The following is a 22,118-nucleotide window of genomic DNA, read 5'->3' as shown; positions in this document are numbered from 1 at the left end:
CCCTGCCCACAGACTGTCTCGCCAGAATGGTGCATGCTCTGGTTATCTCCCACTTGGACTATTGCAATGCGCTCTACGCAGGGCTATCTTTGAAGGTGACCCAGAAACTACAATTAATCCAGAATGCGGCAGCTAGACTGGTGACTGGGAGCGGCTGCCAAGGGAACGTAACACTGGTCTTGAAAGACCTACATTGGCTCCCAGTACGTTTCCCAGCACAATTCAAAGTGTTGGTGCTGACCTTTAAAGCCCTAAACGGCCTCGGTCCAGTATATCTGAAGGAGCGTCTCCACCTCCATCGTTCTGCCCGGACACTGAGCTCCAGCGCCGAGGGCCTTCTGGAGGTTCCCTCTCTGCGAGAAGCAAAGTTACAGGGAACCAGGCATAGGGCCTTCTCGGTAGTGGCGCCTGCCCTGTGGAACACCCTCCCACCAGATGTCAAAGGAAAAAACTATCAGACTTTTAGGAGACATCTGAAGGGAGCCCTGTTTGGGAAACCTTATTCTATCTGATGGACTACTGTATTTTAATATTTTGTTGGAAGCCGCCCAGAGTGGCCGGGGAAACCCAGCCAGATGGGATTTATTCATGAATGAATGAATAAATGAATAAATAAATAAATAATCACAACAAAAAGTACTGGGGATAATAGCATCATTGATACACAAGAACCTGTGGTGGCGTTCCATAAATGTGTTAAAGGGTAGGAAACTAAAAAAAGGAAGCAGCTGGGGGGAATGACTCATGATTTCAGTTGTCTCTATACTAATGCAGAGCATGGGAAACAAGCAAGACAAATTTGACCTCTTAATACAGGATGGCAAATATGACCTAACAGGCATTACTGAAACCTGTTGGGATGAGGGGTATAAACTATTCAAAAGGAATACCCCCATCCCCACAAACACATTTAAAAGGGTAGTTGAGATTCCTGCCTTGCAGGGGGTTGGACTAGATGACCCTCAGTGACCCTTCCAGCTCTACAATTCTATGATTCTATAAGTATGGGGGGTGGGGGTTGAGCAAAGATAAGGCAGAAGGGAATTCTGACTTACACTTTCTGACCGTTGAAACCTGGTCGAGGAAAGGGTGGTTGAAGAAGGCTTCTGCAAGAGAGGAAAAAAGTTGGCTGAATGACACATTAGCCTCTAATCCAGAAGGGGGCTGCAGAGCTGCAGGGTGAGGGATCACAACTCCCTCTCTCTCCACACACACACACACCCTCCATCCAGGGCTCAAAAAGAGCTCATGAAAGATTAACGCTTTCCCAGCGTATGTGTTGCTATTATACTTGGAAAAGAAATACAGTCCATCACTGTAAAGATGCAGCTGGCCAGAGGGATCGAAGGCAGGTACTTAAAAGCCCATTTCCTTACGGACACAGGCTTGGCTTTCAGTTTTTGAAGTGCTGCTTGTATTAATTGAAAGACACACTTTACAGATCATGGAGAAGGGGTGGGGTTGGGTTGCAATATTTGGCAGTGGCAGCAAAAAAAGGGGGGGAATGTAAAATTTTCATTTTTAAAATAATAACATGTACTGTAATTGGTAGAGCCCAGTGTGCCCTGATGGGGGTGCATAGTTGTCCCCTCCCCAGTCATTTATTTATTGCATTTATATATTTCCTTCCAAGGAACTCAAGGTGGAGTAACATGGTTTCCCCTCCCTCCTTATTTAATCCCCACAACAACAATGGGACAATGGGAGGTAGGTTAGGCGGAGAGACAGGCACTGACCCCTAAGGCCACCCAGTGAGCTTCATAGCTGAGTGGGGATTTGAACCCTGAGTGGGGTCCAACACTCTGTTGTAAACAAAAATTGCCCTTTTCCCTTATGGGGTATCCAAGAGCCCATATAGAGTCCTTACATAGGTTCCCTATTGGTAGGAGAGAATAACAGAGGCCAACCAGAGATTATTGAGAAGCAAAGCAGCTAGGAAGCTTGATCTTTATTGATCTGTTGCAACAGGGTGCTCCCCTCACCCGCAGGAGAGGAAGAGGACCCAGAAAAATGGCGTGCAAGGCCTTATAAAGACTTTTGAAATTGCCACCCTGTAGATCAAGACCACCCCCAGAAACATCATACATACATCACTGAAGGGGTGTAACCTAAGACCACCCCTCAGATACATCACACCTACATCACAGAAAAGGCGGTCTAAAACAGAAATTTGAATATTGTTTTTCTCCTGTTGTTTTTTATCTCCTGTCTGGCAGGTTACTTGATTGGATTGTCTGGGGAGCCCGCCATTCTTTTGTAGTGATAAATACTTAGTTCCTGGGCCAGGTCACAGGCTCACACCCTATTCATATCTTAAATGTGCCCTTAAGACAGGATTTGTGAGGAAAGAGACAATGGGGAGGTTTCCCCCTTTGACCTTGCAGAGAAAACATTTGGTCAGTTTAGGAATCAAAATGGTTCCAGGTTGGCCTTCCTGTGCTGATCTATGTACGTGCTTGGTTGGTACACTTATGAACATTACCATATATCTAAGACCATAAAATTCCTATCACAACTCTAACAGCTACACTACACAGATTGCTCATCTTGTGTACAACACCTTGTTGCAAAGCAAAAGTAACTGCACCCTCAGGCCAAAACCAGTGAGCTAACAACAGCTTTGTTTTTGTACTCAGCTAAACATCGCTCAGAGCAGCAGTAGGGATGATTAACAGAGCTTGGACCCAAGTGTCCCTGTTCAAGGCTCAGAGCAAACAGCAGTGAACCCAGGAGAACGCGTTATCAAACTCAGCCACCTCCCTCCCCCGAGTCATCTCCCTCCCCCGAGTCATTTTAAGCGGAGGGGGAACAGGTCTAGCACTGCAGGTCCAACAGGCTTTGACATCCTGAGTCAGAACAGGGTGTTCTGCGGCTCAGGAGGGAGAGTCCAGACACCCTTGATAAGCAGCTTTGCTGTCCTGGAGTTAGCACATGCTGTCCTGCGAAAGGCTGCGGGGCAGCTGCTTGAGGGGGGCTCCAGCTGCCTCCCAAGTTACTGATTTCCTAAACTGGACTTCCTTGTGGTGTGGGGACTAACAGACGAGCAATGGAAGTGGGTTGTGAGAGCCCTTGTGGTGGCCAAGAGACTCAGGCTGCAAGGTTGGAAAGAAAAACACACACCATCTATCAACCAGTGGGTGGGAAATCTCACTAATCTCAATTTCATTTGGACACCTATGCTGGACCTGCTCATATTAATGAATACATTTAAAAGCAGGATTATTGGCTACAATGGCGTGCTTCTTTCAAGCCTCATTTCAACAGAGGGAGATGGCCCTGCAAGCGCCAGGGACGTCCTCTCCGCTGGCAACCCCCTGACCTAGCCTACCTGGCAAGTCTGTTGTGAAGATAAAAAGGGTTACAGTAGCAGCAGCAGTGAGCTCCTTGAATGGGGTGGGGTCTCCTTCACTGGTGGTATTTTTTTTTTTTTTTAAAGGTTAATTGTTTGGCACGCTGCAGTTCAGCCTTCTCTGACCTGGTGCCATGTTTTTAAATGCTAAGTCCCAAAAGCAAGAGGAAAGCAAAGTTATATCCCCGACAGGTAGAAAAGCAAACACAAAACATTGCATTTTCCTCTCCCCACCCCCCACACCACAAACAGCTGCCAAGCATCAGCTGGTCAGCAACTGTTCAAAGCCTGAGCTGGCAGAAAGAGGATTTCGTCAGAAACCTTCCAGACAACAATCACGAAGGCCAAGTCGACGCAGAACACTATAAATAGTCCAGCAAGCTATTTTCAGTGTCGTTCCTCTATGGCTGTTCATTCTTTTCTTTTAACACACTGACTGCTGTTTGCAGGTTGTATGAAAACTTGTTCATGCTTTTAAAGCTTGGCATTTAATTTTTGTGCTTTCGGCGTAATCCTCATACCTCCAAGAAACCCAGGATTATGTAAGCAGATCATTGCTATTTACAACCTAACATCCCTAACCGGAAGTGCCACGGGAACAGCTGAGCAGAAAGCAGGGGGGGGGGAGAGAACTGCCCACTGTGCAGTATCTTGCTTCCTGTCACCTGCCCCTTCTCACCACATTGCTGCATATGCAAAACAGATGAAGTAAAAATGAAAGGCCAATCTAGAGTCGACCTGCATTTAAATAAATGGATTTAAGAACCCAACAATCCCAGAAATTAAGTATCCATCTTAATAGGTGATTTACTTGTTTATAGTTGTATTCATATCCCACATTGTTTTCCACCAAGGAGCTCAAGCTGGAATACATGATTAATCCTTTCCACATTTTCTCTTTACAACGACCCAGCGAGGTAGGTTAAGCTGAGTGAGCTCCATGGCAAAGTGGAGACTAGAACTCCAATCTCCTAGGTCTTAGTCAAAGACTCTAACCAATAGAGCACACTGGCTCCCTCTACACTCTTAATCGCCACGCCCTTATCCTTGTGCAACCACCCTGTAGGGTCGGTTACACAGAAGGTGGGAGAATGATTGGGCTTGAAGCCTGTGTCGGCTCAATGATGGCAGTGAAGCCAGCCAGGGATCCTGGGCTGGCTCAACCTCTCTCCTCCTGCAGAACACCTTGTTTTCAGGGCTTCCTGCTATCTGGTTTTTGGGGCGTCCATTGACCAAATTTGGTGGTCAGCTAGAGGCCAACTCAGCCGCCAGTCTCTGCTCAACTGTCAACACATGCCTCTGGGAACCTGCATGTAAGTGCAATGCACACATGACCCTAGAACAAGCTTGTGAAAGGAGAGGCATCTTTTACATGGGTCTAATACACCCCGCCCTGGGATTATGTTCAGGATCTGGGAATTCACAAAGCTGAATTGAATGCTGAAGCACCAGATCTATTGAAGTGGAGTGGCAAAGGGAAATTCAATGACACACTGAACAATGTGGTACTGTATATACAGTTGAGGACACAAATCCCTGAATTCACAACCAGAGAGAGGGGAAGAGGGAGAGCTATGCTAGAAAGGGTGGAGGAAAAGAGGTAAGACCATAGAGCATACCAATTCTGGCACAGGATTCCAGAAGACAAAAGGGGGGTGAAACTTTCACCTATCCAGTGCTCAGAGGAGCTTTTACGGCTGCAAAAAGGAGGCTGGGTCAGGAACTCTGTGCCTTAGAATTTGTGTGTGATTTCCAGAACCGTAGGACTCTGTCCTGCAGCTGCTCTGAGTTAGGCTAACTGCTGGGCAACACAATTCCTTCCCTTGAAGCTTTCTGACCTGATGATCCTTGCGAAGAGGATGGCATGTGAAGAGTCCAGCTGAGAGAAAGTGTGTCTCTGTGGCCAAGGTTTGCCCCTTCCTAAGGGTATTCTCTCATGTAAGAGAAGCTGTAAGGGGAAGGGCTCTCTCCACTTTTCTAGAAGTGGGGGTGGGTAGGGCTTACTCTGCACCAATCAGTTTCCTTTCAGGAGTGGTTTCCCATCACACCCATCTGTTAGAACTCCCCTTTTGGGTTTGGAGTTGAGATGACAAGCCTGCTTCAGAGAAACAGCGTTTGCATGCTGGTTCCTGGTTCCTTGAAAGGCATTGCTTCCTTCAGCATAGGTATGCCCCAACCCACACCATCATTGCACGATAGGTGGGTTCTGCTTTGGGCAAGAGGAAATCTCACCTGAGGGCTGAATGGGTGGCATTTCGTGGAGTTTCTTCAGCCCATTCATTCTGTTAACTCTTTGTTTTATTGCAACACAGAGCCAAGTTGCCTGGCTTCAAACTCACAAGCCGGTGCAAAAATAAGGTTAAAGGGCCATGCATGCCTCATTCCAATGGCCAAGATGCTAGTCCAGTACCCTGAACCTAAAAATGGTCTGCTCACACTATCCAAGCCACCCCTTTGCAATCCCACAATTAAGGAGGGTTTGGGTTGCCCTGACCATCTGATCTCACAAAGTAGCACCAATGTTTTGCTCTTCCCCATTCCTTCTCCTGTCTTCTCTTTCATTTTCTTAATAGAGGTGACTCACCCCAATCTCCCAATCGTACTATCGCTTCTCATTTAACAAATGACTGTTACAGGTGCCACTTTGTACTTGTTCCATATTTGTAAGCATTCAATATTTTTTTGAGGCAACAGCTACACTTTGGAACCCTGTCTACTGCTATTGGGCAGTAGGCTCCTTCACTGTGCTCTTTTCGGTGCCTTCCAAAAATATTTTTCTTTAGACAAGCCTATATTTAGAAAGTTAGTAAGAGTTTTAATCTATTTTTAGTTTATTGTCGAATTAAATTTATTGAAAGGTTTATTGTTAATTCTTCATATTGATAATGGTATTGCTTTAAACAGCTTTGAGGTGTTGTTGTTTTTTTACAATCATGCAGTGTATAAATTTTATGAAATAAAATAAATGAACTTAACTAAGACTTTGAACATCTGAAGTGTTCTGTGTAATTCAAAAGCTAGCATATCCAGTGCGTTGAACAAGTTCTATAAAAGGCACCGCTTAACTTTCCACGATAGACAAACACACCAAACCAAGACTGCAGCTCAAGCGTATTAAAACCACCAAACTGATAACCTTCAAGCACACTGATTCACACAAGAAAGCAAAATAATTACTTGGGCAGGGGAGGCAAGGAGTCATAAAATGTTTACTCACCAAAGTCCATTCTATCTTTCTGGTTTCTCTGAAGCAAACCCAACAGCAGGTCAGCCAAGGAAGCTGATGTTTCCCTGGGAACACTGAATACAGAAGAGAACTAAGTGGGAGATTTGTATTTTTACTATATATAAATCATACGAGTCCTACTGAACAAAACACATTGACGATCTGTCACCCTTCAACAGAGGTAAAGTTATTCAAATTCTTAAGATTCTAGCAGATATCAAAAACCCTCCACAAAAGTAGACATACATACCTAGGGATCAGATTCCTGTTCTTTTCATAAAACATTCTGAGGTCTTGAGGACTGTTAGCCTGTGAAAGGGAGAATAAGTGTGATTTGCCAAATTGTATTTACCCCAAACCCCTAATGTCCTTAACATACAGCTGTGTGAGAACAAAGGGCACCAAGGGAGCCTGGCTGCTGCTGGATCAGGCCAAAGGCCTACAAAGCCCAGGATTCTGTTCTCACAGTGGCCAAACTGATGCCCTCACAAGCACAGAACATCTACGGGGAAATGTGTTTATTTAAAAATGAAGAGCAGATACCTACTGGGAGAGCATGGGTGAGGAACCTCAACCTATGGGTTCAATGAGGTCCGCTAGGCTGGCTAATTTGGCTGGCCCAGCTGTTTTTTACTGGCCAGGCCCAGCTGACACTTGCCAGACATCATTTATTTATCCAATTTCTATGCTACCCTTCATCTGAGGATCACATGGCTGTTTACAATATAGAAATAAAAAAATACATAACCTAGTAACAAACAAAAATAATACCCTGCCACACAGTTAAAAAGGCCACAGATTGTTTAATCAGCCAAAGGCTTGGGAAAAGAGACATGTTTTCACCTAGCGACTAAAGATATGTAACTAAGGGGTCAGGTGAGCCTTCCTGGAGAGTGTTTCACAAGCAGGGAGCCCCACTCTCAACCTTAGGACATGATATGGAGGGGAGGATAGCATCCCTCAAACTGTTCCATTCTCTGCCCACTGTGGCAGGCAGAGTTTAAGCTGCCCATACCTGAAAAGGAGGCTTTCCAACCAGACACTGATAGATCACTGTTCCGATACTCCAGAGGTCGGCCTTCGCATCATAGTGCTGCGACATGATCACTTCAGGAGCCTGAAAGACGCAAAGAGTGATCATGGGTAGGAGGAGTTAGGCTAGCACCAGACCATGCCATTACCAAGGAAGTAGGTTTAGTCATTGTTTGAAGACTATCTCTACCTCCAGGTCTGGTCCTGACCAGAAAGATGCTGGAATCAAGGGTGAGCCACATGACCTGAAGGTGCTGCTGTGCAATGCCAGGGCAATGACCCATAAGACCATTGCCAGCCATGACTTGATCGTGGATGGAGGAATTGACCTGTCATGTGTGACAGAGGCTTGGTTGAACGAGGCAGGTGGGCCTGTTCTTGCCACTGCTTGTCCACCAGGTTTCTCTTATGCACAGCAGCCCAGGTCATTTGGGTGGGGACTGCAGTGATCTTTAGGAAGTCATTAACCTGCACCAGGTGTCCTAGAGGGAAGACCTAGTTTTCTGAGTTCATGTTCTGGAAGTTGGGCAATAGGGGCAGTACAGGATTCCTTTTGTTTTGTTTTTTTATAAATATTTATTAAAAGTTTTTGAATACAAATGCAAATGTAATCAACAATATAGATATCATAACAAATTTTCAAAACCTCTTTGGACTCCCTCACATCTCCCGCTCCCATTTACATCTTCTTAAATTTTAACCAGCAAATTATCATCTTATTTATATTACTAGGTCCCATTCTTTTAAACCTGGTCTACTCATTCTCCAAATGATTTATATTTCCCTCAATCTACTTGTCGTCCTAATTCCATCTAATTTAATGGTGGTCAATTATTTATGATCTAGCATCCTTCTTAGTACAGGATTCCTTTTGGTGTACCGACCTCCCTGCTGCACCAAGGATTCCCTGCCCAAGCTGCTTCAGGTCATGGTGGATGTTCTCTTGGAGACACCTAGTTTGGTTGTCCTAGGGGATTTTAACATCCATGCTGTCCCTGAATAAGTTTGGCCCAACTCATAGTTGCGGACATGCCTTAGACCTGGTGTTCATTTCTATGGACGTGGGTGATCTAACACTAAGTAAAAGCGAAACGAAGGAAGTGCCATGGTCAGATCACTTCCTGCTGCAACTGGACTTCTCCGCGACCCTTCCCCTCTGCAGGGCAGTGGGGCGGAGTTTCACAAAGGGCGAGGCACCATGAGAGAAGTGTCTAAGGGCTGCCTTCACACCAGCTTCTTTTTGCAGGACCACAGTTGGCTTCGTTTGCATTAGAACCTGAGTGGGGCCTCTGATAAGAGTTATTCTTCTGGACCAGCTAAACCAGGGTGGGGGAGCACATTCCTCTTTCAAGACCAGGTTTCCCCTGGGATAACAGACACTGTGCCAAACATCGAATCTGTGGACTGGGAGAGCACCAGCATCCTGCCTGGAACAGATTTTTTCACTATCATGGCTCATCTACTGCTGCCTTTGCAATCTACTGGTAAGTGTTATTTCCTGCTCCAAACACACCAATTTTCAACTCCAATTTTTACTTGGAGGAGGGAAGCAAATTAATCTCCTTTGCCCAAAGTCTTTCTCCTGCCATGCTATGTAGTGTCAGAGGGATGCCAGTCCCAAAATATATGGGGGGGTGTCCCCCAAGATGAGTAGGGAGGTGTATTCTTTTCCTTTCCTTCCACCTGAAGGTCACCAGATGTTGTGACTCCAGCTCTTCTCATTCTCAGCCAGCTTAGCCAACCATGAAGGGTTGAAGGATGCAGCACTTAGGGGACATCAGACAAGCCACAGTCTCAGTTCCTTGTCTGCAGTATGGGGATAACAGCACTGACTTATAAGTGTTGGGAAAATTTACCGATAATGCTTTTACTGATAATACATAATGCTTTGGAGGCTGGTCAGAAAGTTAGATTATTGATATTCTACTCTGATTTTAATGGTGCACTGTGATTTGTAATGATTTGATTTACTGACTTTTTCAAAAGGTAAACCGCTTGCAGACAAGAAACAGTGGAAGAACAAATTAAATAAAGACAAAAATACACAAATCTGAGTAGTATTACTGAAAATTCTCAGTTTAAGGCCCCACCTTTACCAAATATTTTAAGAATCTTGGGAACAGTAGTTAGTTAAGAGCACTCGGAGGTGTTAGGAGCCCCCTTTTCCTTTCCCAAAGCTGCAACTCCCAGAAAGGTTTAAAAGTCAATGCCCTTTCCCAGGGAACCATGGGAATTGTAGCTCTGGGAGTAGAACAGGGGTTTCCTAACAACTCTCATCACCCTTTTAAAAAAAACTACGGTTCCCAGATTTTTTTTTGGGGGGGGGAGATGACTATTTAAAATGGCATGATACTGCTTTAAATATATAGTGTGGATGGGTCCAAAGTCTGATGACAGCAACGAAAACTTAATGAGCTGTTACTCACCATGTACATAGGGGAACCACAGAGGGTGGCAGCCATCATGTTGCTCTGGAGATAACGAGCAAACCCAAAGTCAGCTGTTTAAAGGAAAGCATACATCTCTTTAACTACCTTTTGGTGGGGTTTTTTTTTAATCTATCTATCTATCTATCTATCTATCTATCTATCTATCATGGACCAACTTGCTGCCCTTTTATGTTACAAAATACCACAAATATGAAGGCTTCCAAAGCAAGAGCCCCTTTTGCCGTCTCCCCCAGTCGCAACGCAAGCGGCTTTGGGGTCAGCAGAAACAGTTCTCTGTCAGCAGCTGAATGCATAAATGATTGATTCAAGAGCAATGAATGAAAGCACACCCAGTCTGCTTTGTTCCAAGTCACCACTGTAAAAAGAAACACACCTGTGGAATGTGGGGATGGTACATACATTAGAGCCAGGGTTCCTCAAACCTGAGTCTCCAGGTGTTTTTGGAATACAACTCCCATCATCCCTAGCTAGCAGGGATGCATTAGACTGAGGGGTAAAGCCAGACTGGTCAAGAAACAAGCACTCGAGAGGGTGCTACAGCCAATCACAGCTCTCCAATGAGCATCTCAGTAACAAATGCATAGGTTGGTATTTTATGTTGCTGGGGGGCCACCCAGAACAATCAAGACTTGGGTGGCGGGACACAAAGGTCCAGTTGAGCACTCACCATGCTCATCTACCGTTCTGTGCAGATGTAGAAGAGAGAAAGGCACGCAAATGAGCAGTAATGTCTCACAGTCGTTTCCCACCCTGCTGAGGCAGCGCACCAGGGCCAACTTACCTATCTTGATGCGTATGCCGCTGATGTTGGATTTCCTGCGGTTGGCGTACGACAGCAGGATGTTTTGTGGCTTGAGGTCCCTGTGAATTATCCCTTTGCTGTGGAGGATACGCATGGCAGCAGCAATCTGCTGCAGGAATATGCGGATGGTGTCTTCGCTGAGCGTTCCTTTTGCTGAGGGAAGGAAAGTACTTTATATCCCTTTCAGAGTCCTGGAAACTTCCTAGCGTGAACAGAGCTCTTTGGGAAGCACTAAGCATGCGCTGAAGCTGCCCCACTGAATCCAAAGACGGCTTTAAAAATGCTTTGCTCCAGCAGATACAAAATTCACTGGCAGATGGATGAAGTCAGTGTTGGGCACTTAAGGGTCCTGTTACTTTCTTTCAATGTGATACTTTTAAGAGCGTGCTTAAACCTTTCCCAGTGGAATCAACAGAATTTAAAGGACACTCGTGCTTTGGCTCCTATGTAACACCTGTATACAAAAGGCAGTTCCCAACTTTCTATCACACTTGAGTGTGACCAACAGAAAAATTTGCTAAGACAGGCCCAAGAGAGAACGAACACAGGGAAGAAAAACACATTGGTCTTTGAAGGATGAAAAACACCCTGTTTCCCCTGCAACAGCTGTGAGGCAGGGATCAATTCCCAAAATTAAGCATTTCTGAATCACCATGCAGTCTGTCAGCTTATTATGCTCGTCACATGTAAACGAAGCATCTCTCCTCCAACTTATAGTCAATGGAAGAGGAATCTCTTCCCCTGGCTTCCAGCACCTCTTCTCACAAAGCCTTATCGTCTTCCTCCAAAGATTTCAGGAAACGGTTGGCACAAGATCCCAGGAAATCTAAACAAAGGCCTGCTATCTTGCAGACTCAATTCTACAACAGAGCACAATGTCTTGCAGCATGCTGACCCTCCCCGGTGCAATTCCTTTTTTAAAATGTATATGGAGAAAGCATGACTGACAGGAAGCGGGTGCCAATTTTAGCTTGAACTAGTTTACTGGCAGCTTTGAAAACAAAAGGGTATTAAAATACACAGCCAGAAAACAAACTCCCTCCAGCCAGTCATAAACTTTGCAGGAAAAGAGACAGCCACGGGGCAGCGTCACAGCACTCCGAGACTTCTGAGCCATGAATTAAGAACCACAAGCAATCCATTACCTTGTAAGTAATCTGCCAGGTCTCCGCCATTGCAATACTGCCCAAGAGAGAAAGGAAATGGGTTAGTATCAGATTTGCGGGTGTCTGCACTTCTCAGCCTGCTTGTGCACAAGGCCCACAATAGACCTAACATACCACGGCACAATCAACTTTATCAGGATCTTCCCCCAGGCTTGGGTTATCCTTTCCCTTCCTGCACATAGATATCCCTGCCACAATTTAATTTTCTGAGCTAACCATGGAGCAGCTACATTTGGACTGGCAATTTTCACTAAACCGTGGCTAGGCCACACCACCAGTTTCCAGCCCTAGTAGTAGTAGGAGTAACAACAACAACAACAACAACAACAATATAACCTGTATTTGGAATTGACCATAATTTGTGAAAAATGCTAATGTAGATACAACTCAGCATCTTGGCTCCATTCTGAAAAGTAAGGGGAGGGGGACATTTCCAAACCAGACAGCAGAGGGGGCATACGAGTCTTTTCATTGATGGTTAGGAGATCAGAAACTGCTCCATTTGTAGGAAGCCTGAGTGTTTAATTATCTTAAAAATCGGTGTGTGTATATTCAAATACATTTCCTATTATTCATATTTAACTAATTTTGGAGAGTTAACAGACATTTTGGTTAAGAATCACAGGTACCGTGAACGAAGCTGCTATGTAATTTATGGAACTCACTAAATCATAAGTTTATTTTAAGTGCACCTGAAATTAACAACCCAGGTTGCATTACTTACTTATTTATTTCATAAAATGTATCATTTGATATTTTGTGTTTGAGTGTGTACACGTACACACCCACACACACCCAAGTGGTTAATAGCAGTTCTCCAATTCATTCAGCAAGGCAATGTGAAGCTATATTAGTTGTTTCTCTGGGTAAAGGAAAGAATGCTCTCAAGCCACAGATGAACAAATACAAATGAGAGACAGAACTTTTTATTTATTTTTTAAGAGAAAGAGAGCCTGCTGTTACTCGATGCAAAGGAGAAAGCACTGGAAATATGTAAGCTGTTTTCTGCCAAAAGTTTAGGGAAGCCATAGGGTTTAGAAGAGACTAAAATGCTTGGCACAACACCCTGTTCTCAGCTGCAAACTTCCAGGTCTGGAAAAATCCTGTGGTGTCTTTATGCTTTGGGAATTTGGAAGCTTACAGCAGTCACTGGTGAACGTATTCTTTTTAGGAATATTGCAGGTTTGCTTGAAGTTCTGTCATTAACCACCCCATGCCCACAGCTCAACAGGACATCATCAGTGACAAATAATAAATAATAATAATAATAATAATAATAATAATAATAATAATAATAATAAAAATAATAAAAATAATAAAAATAATAAAAATTATTATTTATACCCCACCCATCTGGCTGGGCCTCCCCAGCCACTCTGGGCGGCTTCCATAGAAACCAAAAATACAGTAAAATATCACACGTTAAAAACTTCCCTGAACAGGGCTGCCTTAAGATGTCTTCTGAATGTCAGGTAGTTGTTTATCGCTTTGACATCTGCTGGAAGGGCGTTCCACAGGGCGGGCGCCACTACCGAGAAGGCCCTCTGCCTGGTTCCCTGTAGCTTTGCTTCTCGCAATGAGGGAACTGCCAGAAGGCCCTCGGAGCTGGACCTCAGCGTCCGGGCAGAATGATGGGGGTGGAGACGCTCCTTCAGGTATACTGGACTGAGGCCGTTTAGGGCTTTAAAGGTCAGCACCAACACTTTGAATTGTGCTGGGAAACGTACTGGGAGCCAATGTAGGTCTTTCAAGACCAGTGTTATATGGTCTCGGCGGCCGCCCCCAGTCACCAGTCTAGCTGCCGCATTCTGGAGACAGAACTCCTACTAACAGCCTCTCCAAAAACTGAGCTTTGAAATTCTCATATACGTTGGCTTCAAAAAAGAAACCATAATACTGAGTATCTGGTGTTCTTTCCTGTACAGCAAAGCCTCTTACATCTTTGCTCAACCTCCATCACTTCCCCCCTCCCTAAACTCTCCATTTTCTTTCTTTCAACTTTGACACAGCTGACGTGGGCTGTAGGAAGAAGACATTCAAGAACACACCATCTTTAGTAACTGTATTTTAACAACTATAGCACCATGAGCACAGACGGAACCTCTTAACTCAGACGTGGTCTGCACATCATTGTAATCCATAGTTAAAAGATAACATACGGTTTAACGTGAACAGGCAGTGAGGTGGTGCATGCAGCTGAAACTGGAGGAGCTTAACTCCTCCCCCTTGAATGCTGCACCAGGAGGAAACAAACCACAGTCTGGCTTTCTGTTGCATTCAAAACAGTGCATGTAGTCTGTTTCTCCTAAACAACCCAAGGGTTCTGCTCGTGGTTTGTCTGGAGATAAGCAAACCACGAGACAGGAGACACACATAACGACAAGCAGAATGATAGCTTGTCTTCTTTCGCCTCATTGGTGTGCCAGGAGAAGAGCAACTCACTGCAGCATGCAAGTCGAATAATGCTTGTTCTTGTGAAGACCACAGTTTATTTTAACCATATTTTCATGTGACATGCGAACTAGATTAATACGTGGGCAGCAGGAAACAACGGAGCATGCCTTTCTTCTTTGCCAGTATTATATAGACATTTGAACTAGGTTTATCCAGCCCATCTTATATGTTTCCTGGGCGTTCAGAACAACACAAAAATCTCCCTATTACTACAGGAAGAGAGCCCAGAAGTCACATATTCAGTCGCCAGATTTTGCGCTGCCATGATAGATATTTGACAAAGAATGATTCAATCCTAAACTGAAGGCCCATATTGTTAGATCCGCACTTCTGAAGCCCACCCCATATAGCTGTGTTAACTGATCTTTTAATTTTTCTTATAAATTTTTACTCACCCATTATCTATGCTTAATTAAGTATTCTATGTATATGTTTAAATCTACGTTTGGTTCTAGCTCCTATTTATTTAATAATTATTCACTTGGATTCATACTGTTATGCTATTTATGTATATGTTTTGCTTATGCTAGTCTATGATCGTAATAAAGTACTTGACTATGTGCAATATAAACATAGGTCATTCTAACTGCACACTTTGGGTGGCTGGGATGGGAAGTAGTGCACATTCTCTTGTTTGATTTTACAGCTAAACAAGGCAGGCTGCAGTTTGTTTGTATGGCATTTCAATATAAAAAGAAAAATACTAAAATCCATCAAAGGAGAAATTAGAAAATTCAATACATACCTCCATTACCAGAAAGACAGAATTGGGCATCTCCTGAAAGAGAAGCAGAGAAAATTCTTATTTAATAATAGGAACAAAACTAAAGAGTCAGACCATTGGCCCATTTACTTCAATATTGTCTATACCAGGAGTGTCCTGCCCCCCCAATGGGTAGATCACTGCCAGCCCCCCCCTCCCAGGAGTAGATTGCAGTTACAGTGGTGCCTCGCAAGACGAAATTAATTCGTTCCGCAAGTTTTTTCATCTTGCAATTTTTTTGTCTTGCGAAGCACGGACTTTGGAAAAGCTTCAAAAATCACCAAAGTCTTCAAAAACCTCAAAAAAGGCTACCACACCGCGTGCTATGAGTTGCTCCTCGAAGTAAATGCACGGTTTTAAGAAAAAGGAAACAAACTTGCAAGACAAAGGAAACAAACTTGCAAGACGTTTTCGTCTTGCGAAGCAAGCCCATAGGGAAATCGGTCTTGCGAAGCAACTCAAAAAATGAAAAACTCTTTCGTTTTGCGAGTTTTTCGTCTTACGAGGCATTCGTCTTGCGAGGTACCTCTGTAGTTGGGAGTTGGATGTCCCTGGTCTATACTAACTGGCAGTGGGCTCTCAGGCTGCGAGTCTTATCCCAGCCCTACCTGAGGCTTTTGGGTTTCCACATGCAAAGCAACAGCTCTGCCACTTAGCTGTGGCCCTTCCGCAAAGGAAGCAGATGATGATATTATTCCAAAAACGAATTCTAACCTGATGTCTCAATAAGCACTAGCAAGGACATACACACACAAGTGCTCAACTCAAGACTTTGCCTCAACATATGAACTGCCAAACCAGATTTTTGGACTACGACTCCCATCATTCATGACCACTGTCCATTTTGGTTGGGGTTGCTGGGAGTTGTAGTACAGAAGGTCCAGAGGCTAAGGGGAGGGCCTATTAAGATCTTCTTCCTTAACTGCTGGGGAAATCCTTCCTAGTTTTCATAGCTGTTGCTCTCACATTTTTATGGCTATGATATGAGCCGTCTCTTTTAAAGGTGGTGTATGCAAGAGTATGAATGTGTGTGTGGAAACAGAGTCAGAGATGGAGAGATATCCAGAAAAAGAGAGATTCCTTCGTGAAGAAGCTGCCATATGTGGGCAGGAGACACAACATGGAGGCAGTAGGACCCTGCCCATGTGTTCCTGGTGCTTAATTCATATACAGTGGTGCCCCGCAAGACGAATGCCTCGCAAGACGAAAAACTTGCTAGACCAAAGGGTTTTCCGTTTTTCGAGGCGCTTCGCAAGACGAATTTCCCTATGGGCTTGCTTCGCAAGACGAAAATGTCTTGCGAGTCTTGCGATTTTTTTCGCTTTTTTCTCCCTTTTTCTAAGCCGCTAAGCCGCTAATAGCCGCTTAGCCGCTAATAGCGCTAATCCGCTAATAGGGTTGCTTCGCAAGACGAAAAAACCGCAAGACGAAGAGACTCGCGGAACGGATTCTTTTCGTCTTGCGAGGCACCACTGTACTAAGTGGCACAAGGTGAGAGCTGCTAAAGTCCCACTAATCTGCAAACCCAAAGCAGCATTATTTTTATTTTTTACAGACTAACAGCCTGGTACTTTACACATGAACAGAAAATATACCATAAAATTTGCCAACCACTTATGCATGACAGCTTTATCTTGTTGTTAATGAAGGAAACATTAGCCCCTCTCTCTAGGAATCAATCAGTTTCCTTTGTGTTTTTTCTAGGAATGCTTTTTCTCTTACCGCTAGCATAAAGGATAATTATTTGAAATACTTCCAGAGAGCCTGACTGAGATGAGCAAAGTGAAGCTGAGAGACTGGAGTGAGCCATACAAAAAAAAACACAATTCTGTTTTCAGATGTTAGGCCTGGAGCTTCAGAACCAGAAGAGACAGTCACCGTTCAGCTCTTTTTGAAGAAGGCTGCTTGCTTCCCCCAGCAAAGGAAGCCACAACAGATCCCACCTCTTAGAAAGCTCAAGGTTAGCAAAGGCACCTTCTGTTGAGGCTGCCAAGACCTGGAATAAACTTAGGCGTTCAAGTCGCAGAGCCCAAACATTCAATTCAAGCTCCCCACATGCTCTGGGAAGCTGGCCACCGAAGCAAGCTCTGGGCACAGAACACCCTTGTGGCCCAGGAGAAATCTGATACAGCAACAGAGCTGAGATACCTCCCTGCTGGCTTGACCTCTCCTGACTCATCTGGAATCCAGACTGTGGGGAGTGGACTGCTCCAAGGACAAAAATCCAACTGTAAATTTGGCTCACAACCTCCTGGGGACCAGCAGCAACCTTTTCCTCTGTCCCAAACAAACAGCAAAAACCGCATTTGGCAGTTGGGACCCACATAGGGCTGCAAACAAGAGCCTCTGTGGACACACAGCATGTACAGCAATGGATTCAAATCCAGGGCTCAGATCCTGTCACAGCCATGAACTGGTAGGGCAACCTTCGCAGCACTGGCACTGCTTCTGTCAAACTCAATCTGGCACTACTTCTGTCAAACTCAAACTTCTCATTAGTAAGTAGTAAGCAGCAGCTACAACCTCAGCAGCCCCAGGGAAGTTGCTAGGCTAGATCTCAGCCTAGGTCAGGCGTTGCCAATCCGTAGGCACAGTGACACCTTTGAGGTCTCGCCCCTGGTGCCCCTGACATCTCTTGAGTCCCCTCACCCACTGCTCCCTTGCTCATGAACTAGTGAGGTTGGCTGCTTTTTTGTCCCTTGAAAATTATGTAGACACTCTTTCCCAATTCCTCTTTCACCTCTATGTGCTTTTAGAGACTCACTCATTCTATTGCATCTAACTTTTACCAAAATTCCTTGGAAAAGCAAAGTGTTATGTACACACACACACACACACACACATTTTCTTTCTCTCTTTTTTTTTGGGGGGGGAGGGTGGAGTGGGGAAGAGGAAGGAGCTTATCTGGGGAAGCGGAGGGCCCAAAGGGGGCACTCACTCAAAAATCCAAATGCGCCCATGGACCTAAATAAAAAAGATTGGTGACCCCAGCCCACTCTGGCACCACCACTACCTGATTCTTTCTTCAAGATGCCAAGGACTGAACTCAGGACCTTCTGAAGGGAAAGCGCAAGCTCTCCCAACAATTACCCCTGGGACCACCCCACAGTAGCTGGGATTGTCATTTTTCATTCAACCCTCTGCCTCCATCAGGGCAGGAATCTCGCTTATTTTGCTGCTATGGATCTTTTAGTGGGAAGGGAGGATAAGAATGGCCCATACACAGTATAAATAAGTACATATGCAATATACACACATTTGGAGGCGCAGTAGACAGACATATTATTAGCTGAAAATAAACCATTTATTCTCAAAAATAGAATTAAAAGCACAAAGGCCCCGATAACTGTGCATAATCTAAATGACAAGGCTTTAAAATAAAGAGGAGAAACAGCTTACATAAGTGCTCTGGATAATTCTAGTTATAGCCGAGCCTGTAAGTGAATGCAAAACCCTGGAGTCTATTTCTAATGCGCTCCCTGGCTCTTTTATTAAAGGCAGATGCCTTTCTGCAGATGCCTCAAAATGGGCAGCACACATCCAGTGGTGCAGTGAAGGTGGCCACTGCTACAATGTCACCTGTCAGTCTAACATGGTGGGCATCCTATGCCCCACTAACAGCAACATCAGGTGGGTGTGGGGAAGCAACATCCACTCATCAAGGGGCACCTGGAATTGACACTGTTGTCCACCAAGTGCATGGAACACACCAACCAATATGCAGCAATGACTGCAATGACATCACTTAATCCATTCCATACTCTCTACCCCAGGCTTGTCAACCAGGGAAGGTAGCCCATCTATGAGAAGGAAAACTCTTGATCCTAAACCTCCTCTGCCTTGTGGGTTATCTTTGGGAGAAGAAAAGGCTAAGGAGGAGAACCCTACACAAATGTGGGGTGGAGTCCCTAAGACGCCATGTATGCCTCCTTCTGGAAACTCTGGCAGCCAAGCAGGTGTCCAACGTATTGCTCTACTTTCCTTTGGACTACATCAGCAAGGCCAAGAGGTGGGTCTTGTTGTCTGGGCAGTCCAGGACTTTGACACACACTGCCTAGGCTTGTACCTTGGGGAGGGCACTTTGGCGCTGCTAAGGCAGAGACTTGACTTCACCTCCCGAGGCACACTCCATTGTCTCCTCAGACAGACATACACAACCCTCCTCGCACACAGTGAACATGCATGTACCAAGTCCACATCTTCCCCTCCACCCCAACCCAGCTAAAGCTACAGTCCAGCAGTTAGGAAGTCAGCAAGCCAGGCTATGAACACCAGCCCCATCTCCCACCCCGGGCAGCCCAGACACAGCCAATCAACTTAGGGAAATAAACTAGGAAGAGGAGGAATAACCCTTCAATCCAAACAATGTGATAACGCCACAGCCCAGCGGTTAGGAGGGCCATGCGGACAGAGACAAAGTTGCCGTCGCCACCAGCAGTGGTACTGGTTCTTCCACACAGAGTGAGCTTAGAACGCTGCGTGTAACATTTTCTGTATTGCAGTGTTTGGGGTGGGGCAGGCAACAGCAAGCACTTTTGGGAGTGAACCATTTGGCTAAGGAAGACTATGGTTGCGGACTCACTCGAGTGCTCACCTGTGGGATGTGGAAATGCAGCAGCTGTGGCAAAGAAGGGGGCTACTGTGTTCTTGTCTTTCTTGTGGCATTCACAAGGGCTTCCGATAAGCCGTTGCAAAAACAGGATGTTTGACTAGATGGGCCCTTGGCCTGACACAGCAGCTGGGCTCTTCTTGTATTCTTAAAAGCCTACTTTTCTGGCAGCCTGGCTGACCCAACAACATTCTTTGTTTACAAGCAACTTTTCACTGGCAAGATGTTCTATTTCAAGGAACTGTGCATTGAAGGGGGTGGACTAGATAACCATTGGGTTCCCTTTTCAACCCTACAATTCTATGCTTATGACTAGAACATCAAAACCCGAAACCCATCAAATATTGCAATCTACGAACCTGGACATTACTATTATTATAGCAACAAGCGTCGTAAAAAAAGGACAGACTTCAGACAGTGCTAAAAAAGCTTAGAGGGGCCCAACCAAAAGGGAGGGGGGATACTGCTGGAACAGCAAGAGGGTTGAGAAGAGGTAAAGCGATGCAACGGGGTTGCTATGGTCTCCCAAGGGCCTAGACCAGGCCTGACCACACTCTCCCCTTCCTTCCGATGGCTAGGAAGAATTCCCAGCTCAAATGGAAAACACAGACGTCACAGAAAGTGGTCCCAGCTGTGACCCCTGGCACAGACTGCAAGGAGACAGGGCTGGGAAAAGATATCCCTGAGACTGTGCCATGATTCAACCAAGCAGGGCAAGTGGCACTTGGGACTAAGAATAGCCACATTTATAGAATGGTCTTACTCAAACTACATCCCAGGATGCCTTGCAGATGCCATTCTCTTTCCTGCCCCGCAGTTCATTTGGGTCAACTGCCAGTATCTGTTGGTTATTTTCCTGGCAAATTTTGGGATCGCAGCTCTGTGCCTCCTGAATACAGCCAGTCTGATTGCCACCAGCGGTTACCACGGGGCATCTCCCCCCTCAAATGCACACACTTTTGCTGTTACTCCAGGGTGCTGTGACTGTGTGAACGACGGGAAGCCACCGCTCCTCTCCATGGGAAGTCAGCCAAGGGAAGTAACAGATCAGGGGAAAGGAGCCTGTCTGCTGGCTATCACAGCTGAACCAGTCAAAGCTTTCACTGAACAGCACCAATGGTAGAGGCCCAAAGGCACCAGAGAGGGAGCCAAATTTTCCTCTGTCCTCGCATGGCCTCCAAGGAGCAACAGATAAATCTTTCCCTGTCGCTGCACGCCCATCCTCGGGTAGTCTTTACATTACTCTGTTTTCCTGGAAAGAAAAGAGGAGCCAACAAAGAACTGGCTGGAGAGAAGAGGAGTTGGGCAAGTCCTTCAACCAGCCTCTCTGAAGCGATGGAGCAGTGTTGTTTACTTCGCAAGACTTCCTGCGAAGAAAGCAAAACTTCTAGGAAAGCAGATATCCTTGGGGATTGGAAGGCTGGCTCATACAAATGAGGATAGAGAAAGAAATCAGTGGATGATTGAATGAAAGGATTCCTCCTGGTCACTCTGTTTGTTTGCTTACTTGCATGGAGCAGATTCATCCTGTCCAAACATCTTGCCAGCAGTAAACTTGTGGGACTTTTATCAGGAGACCAATCCATTAAATCTGAGAGGCAGATCCATTCACTCATTCCAGTAACTAATGTTTAGGACAAGGGGTTCACTTTTCTTCTTAACAGCACCCTCTCATCGCCTCTTTTCTTCTGTCCGACTAAACTCATTCACAGCTGCCTTGGAAACAAGTTTTCAGGAGAGTTGTTCAGGATTACCCAGAGCAGAATGTTGAATTGCACACAGCTTCACCAAAACACAACGGGCAAGGCTGCAGGTGTGCTTTGCCAGTACAGGAAGATGCTCCCTTCTGTGTCATGACTGCATGGATTCTCCAGCCCTATCTGGACAAGCAGGATATTGAACCTGGGATCTTCTGAAAGCACAGCATGTGCTCCTCGGCTGAACAATGGCTCTTCCCTGCAACAGAGAAGTTGCAGTATTTTCTTCCTGTAAAAGCCACGTGCCCGGGTTCCCACCAGAACTGAACACAAGCAGGGCCCATAACTAGATCTCAAATGGTATGCTTCAGCCTTCAAATGTATAAACAAGGCCACATGCAAAGTGCCCTTCCCTCGCAGCTGTACAAACCAGGAGCAACAATGACACCTTTTAACTTTTTTGTTCTATTGAAAATCACCTGGTGAGGACTTTGCTCCAAGAGGCAGGATGCAACTTAACAAGATTAACTCAAGTCCTTTGGGCAGAGGTCGTCAGCTGCATAAATCTGG

The 22,118-nt window shown here is 45.3% G+C and overlaps 1 protein-coding gene across 1 annotated transcript in view; it reads right to left on the bottom strand.

Moving 5' to 3' along the window:
* The window catches only part of ULK2 (unc-51 like autophagy activating kinase 2), a 65,936-nt gene that overhangs the window by 24,616 nt on the left and 19,202 nt on the right, over positions 1–22,118 (bottom strand). The window contains exons 4-11 of the mRNA XM_079955453.1: positions 15,225–15,257; positions 12,005–12,041; positions 10,839–11,012; positions 10,034–10,107; positions 7,591–7,692; positions 6,826–6,884; positions 6,567–6,649; positions 1,056–1,106 (exon numbers count right to left, since the gene is read on the bottom strand). Of these exons, the coding sequence (XP_079811579.1) occupies positions 1,056–1,106; positions 6,567–6,649; positions 6,826–6,884; positions 7,591–7,692; positions 10,034–10,107; positions 10,839–11,012; positions 12,005–12,041; positions 15,225–15,257 (613 nt within the window). The remainder of the gene's footprint in view (positions 1–1,055; positions 1,107–6,566; positions 6,650–6,825; positions 6,885–7,590; positions 7,693–10,033; positions 10,108–10,838; positions 11,013–12,004; positions 12,042–15,224; positions 15,258–22,118) is intronic.

The sequence above is a fragment of the Podarcis cretensis genome (assembly GCF_951804945.1).
Source record: "Podarcis cretensis genome assembly, chromosome: 15".
NCBI lineage: Eukaryota > Metazoa > Chordata > Lepidosauria > Squamata > Lacertidae > Podarcis > Podarcis cretensis.
Note: the sequence above shows the minus strand (reverse complement) of the source record. Positions and strands in the feature narration are given on the sequence as shown.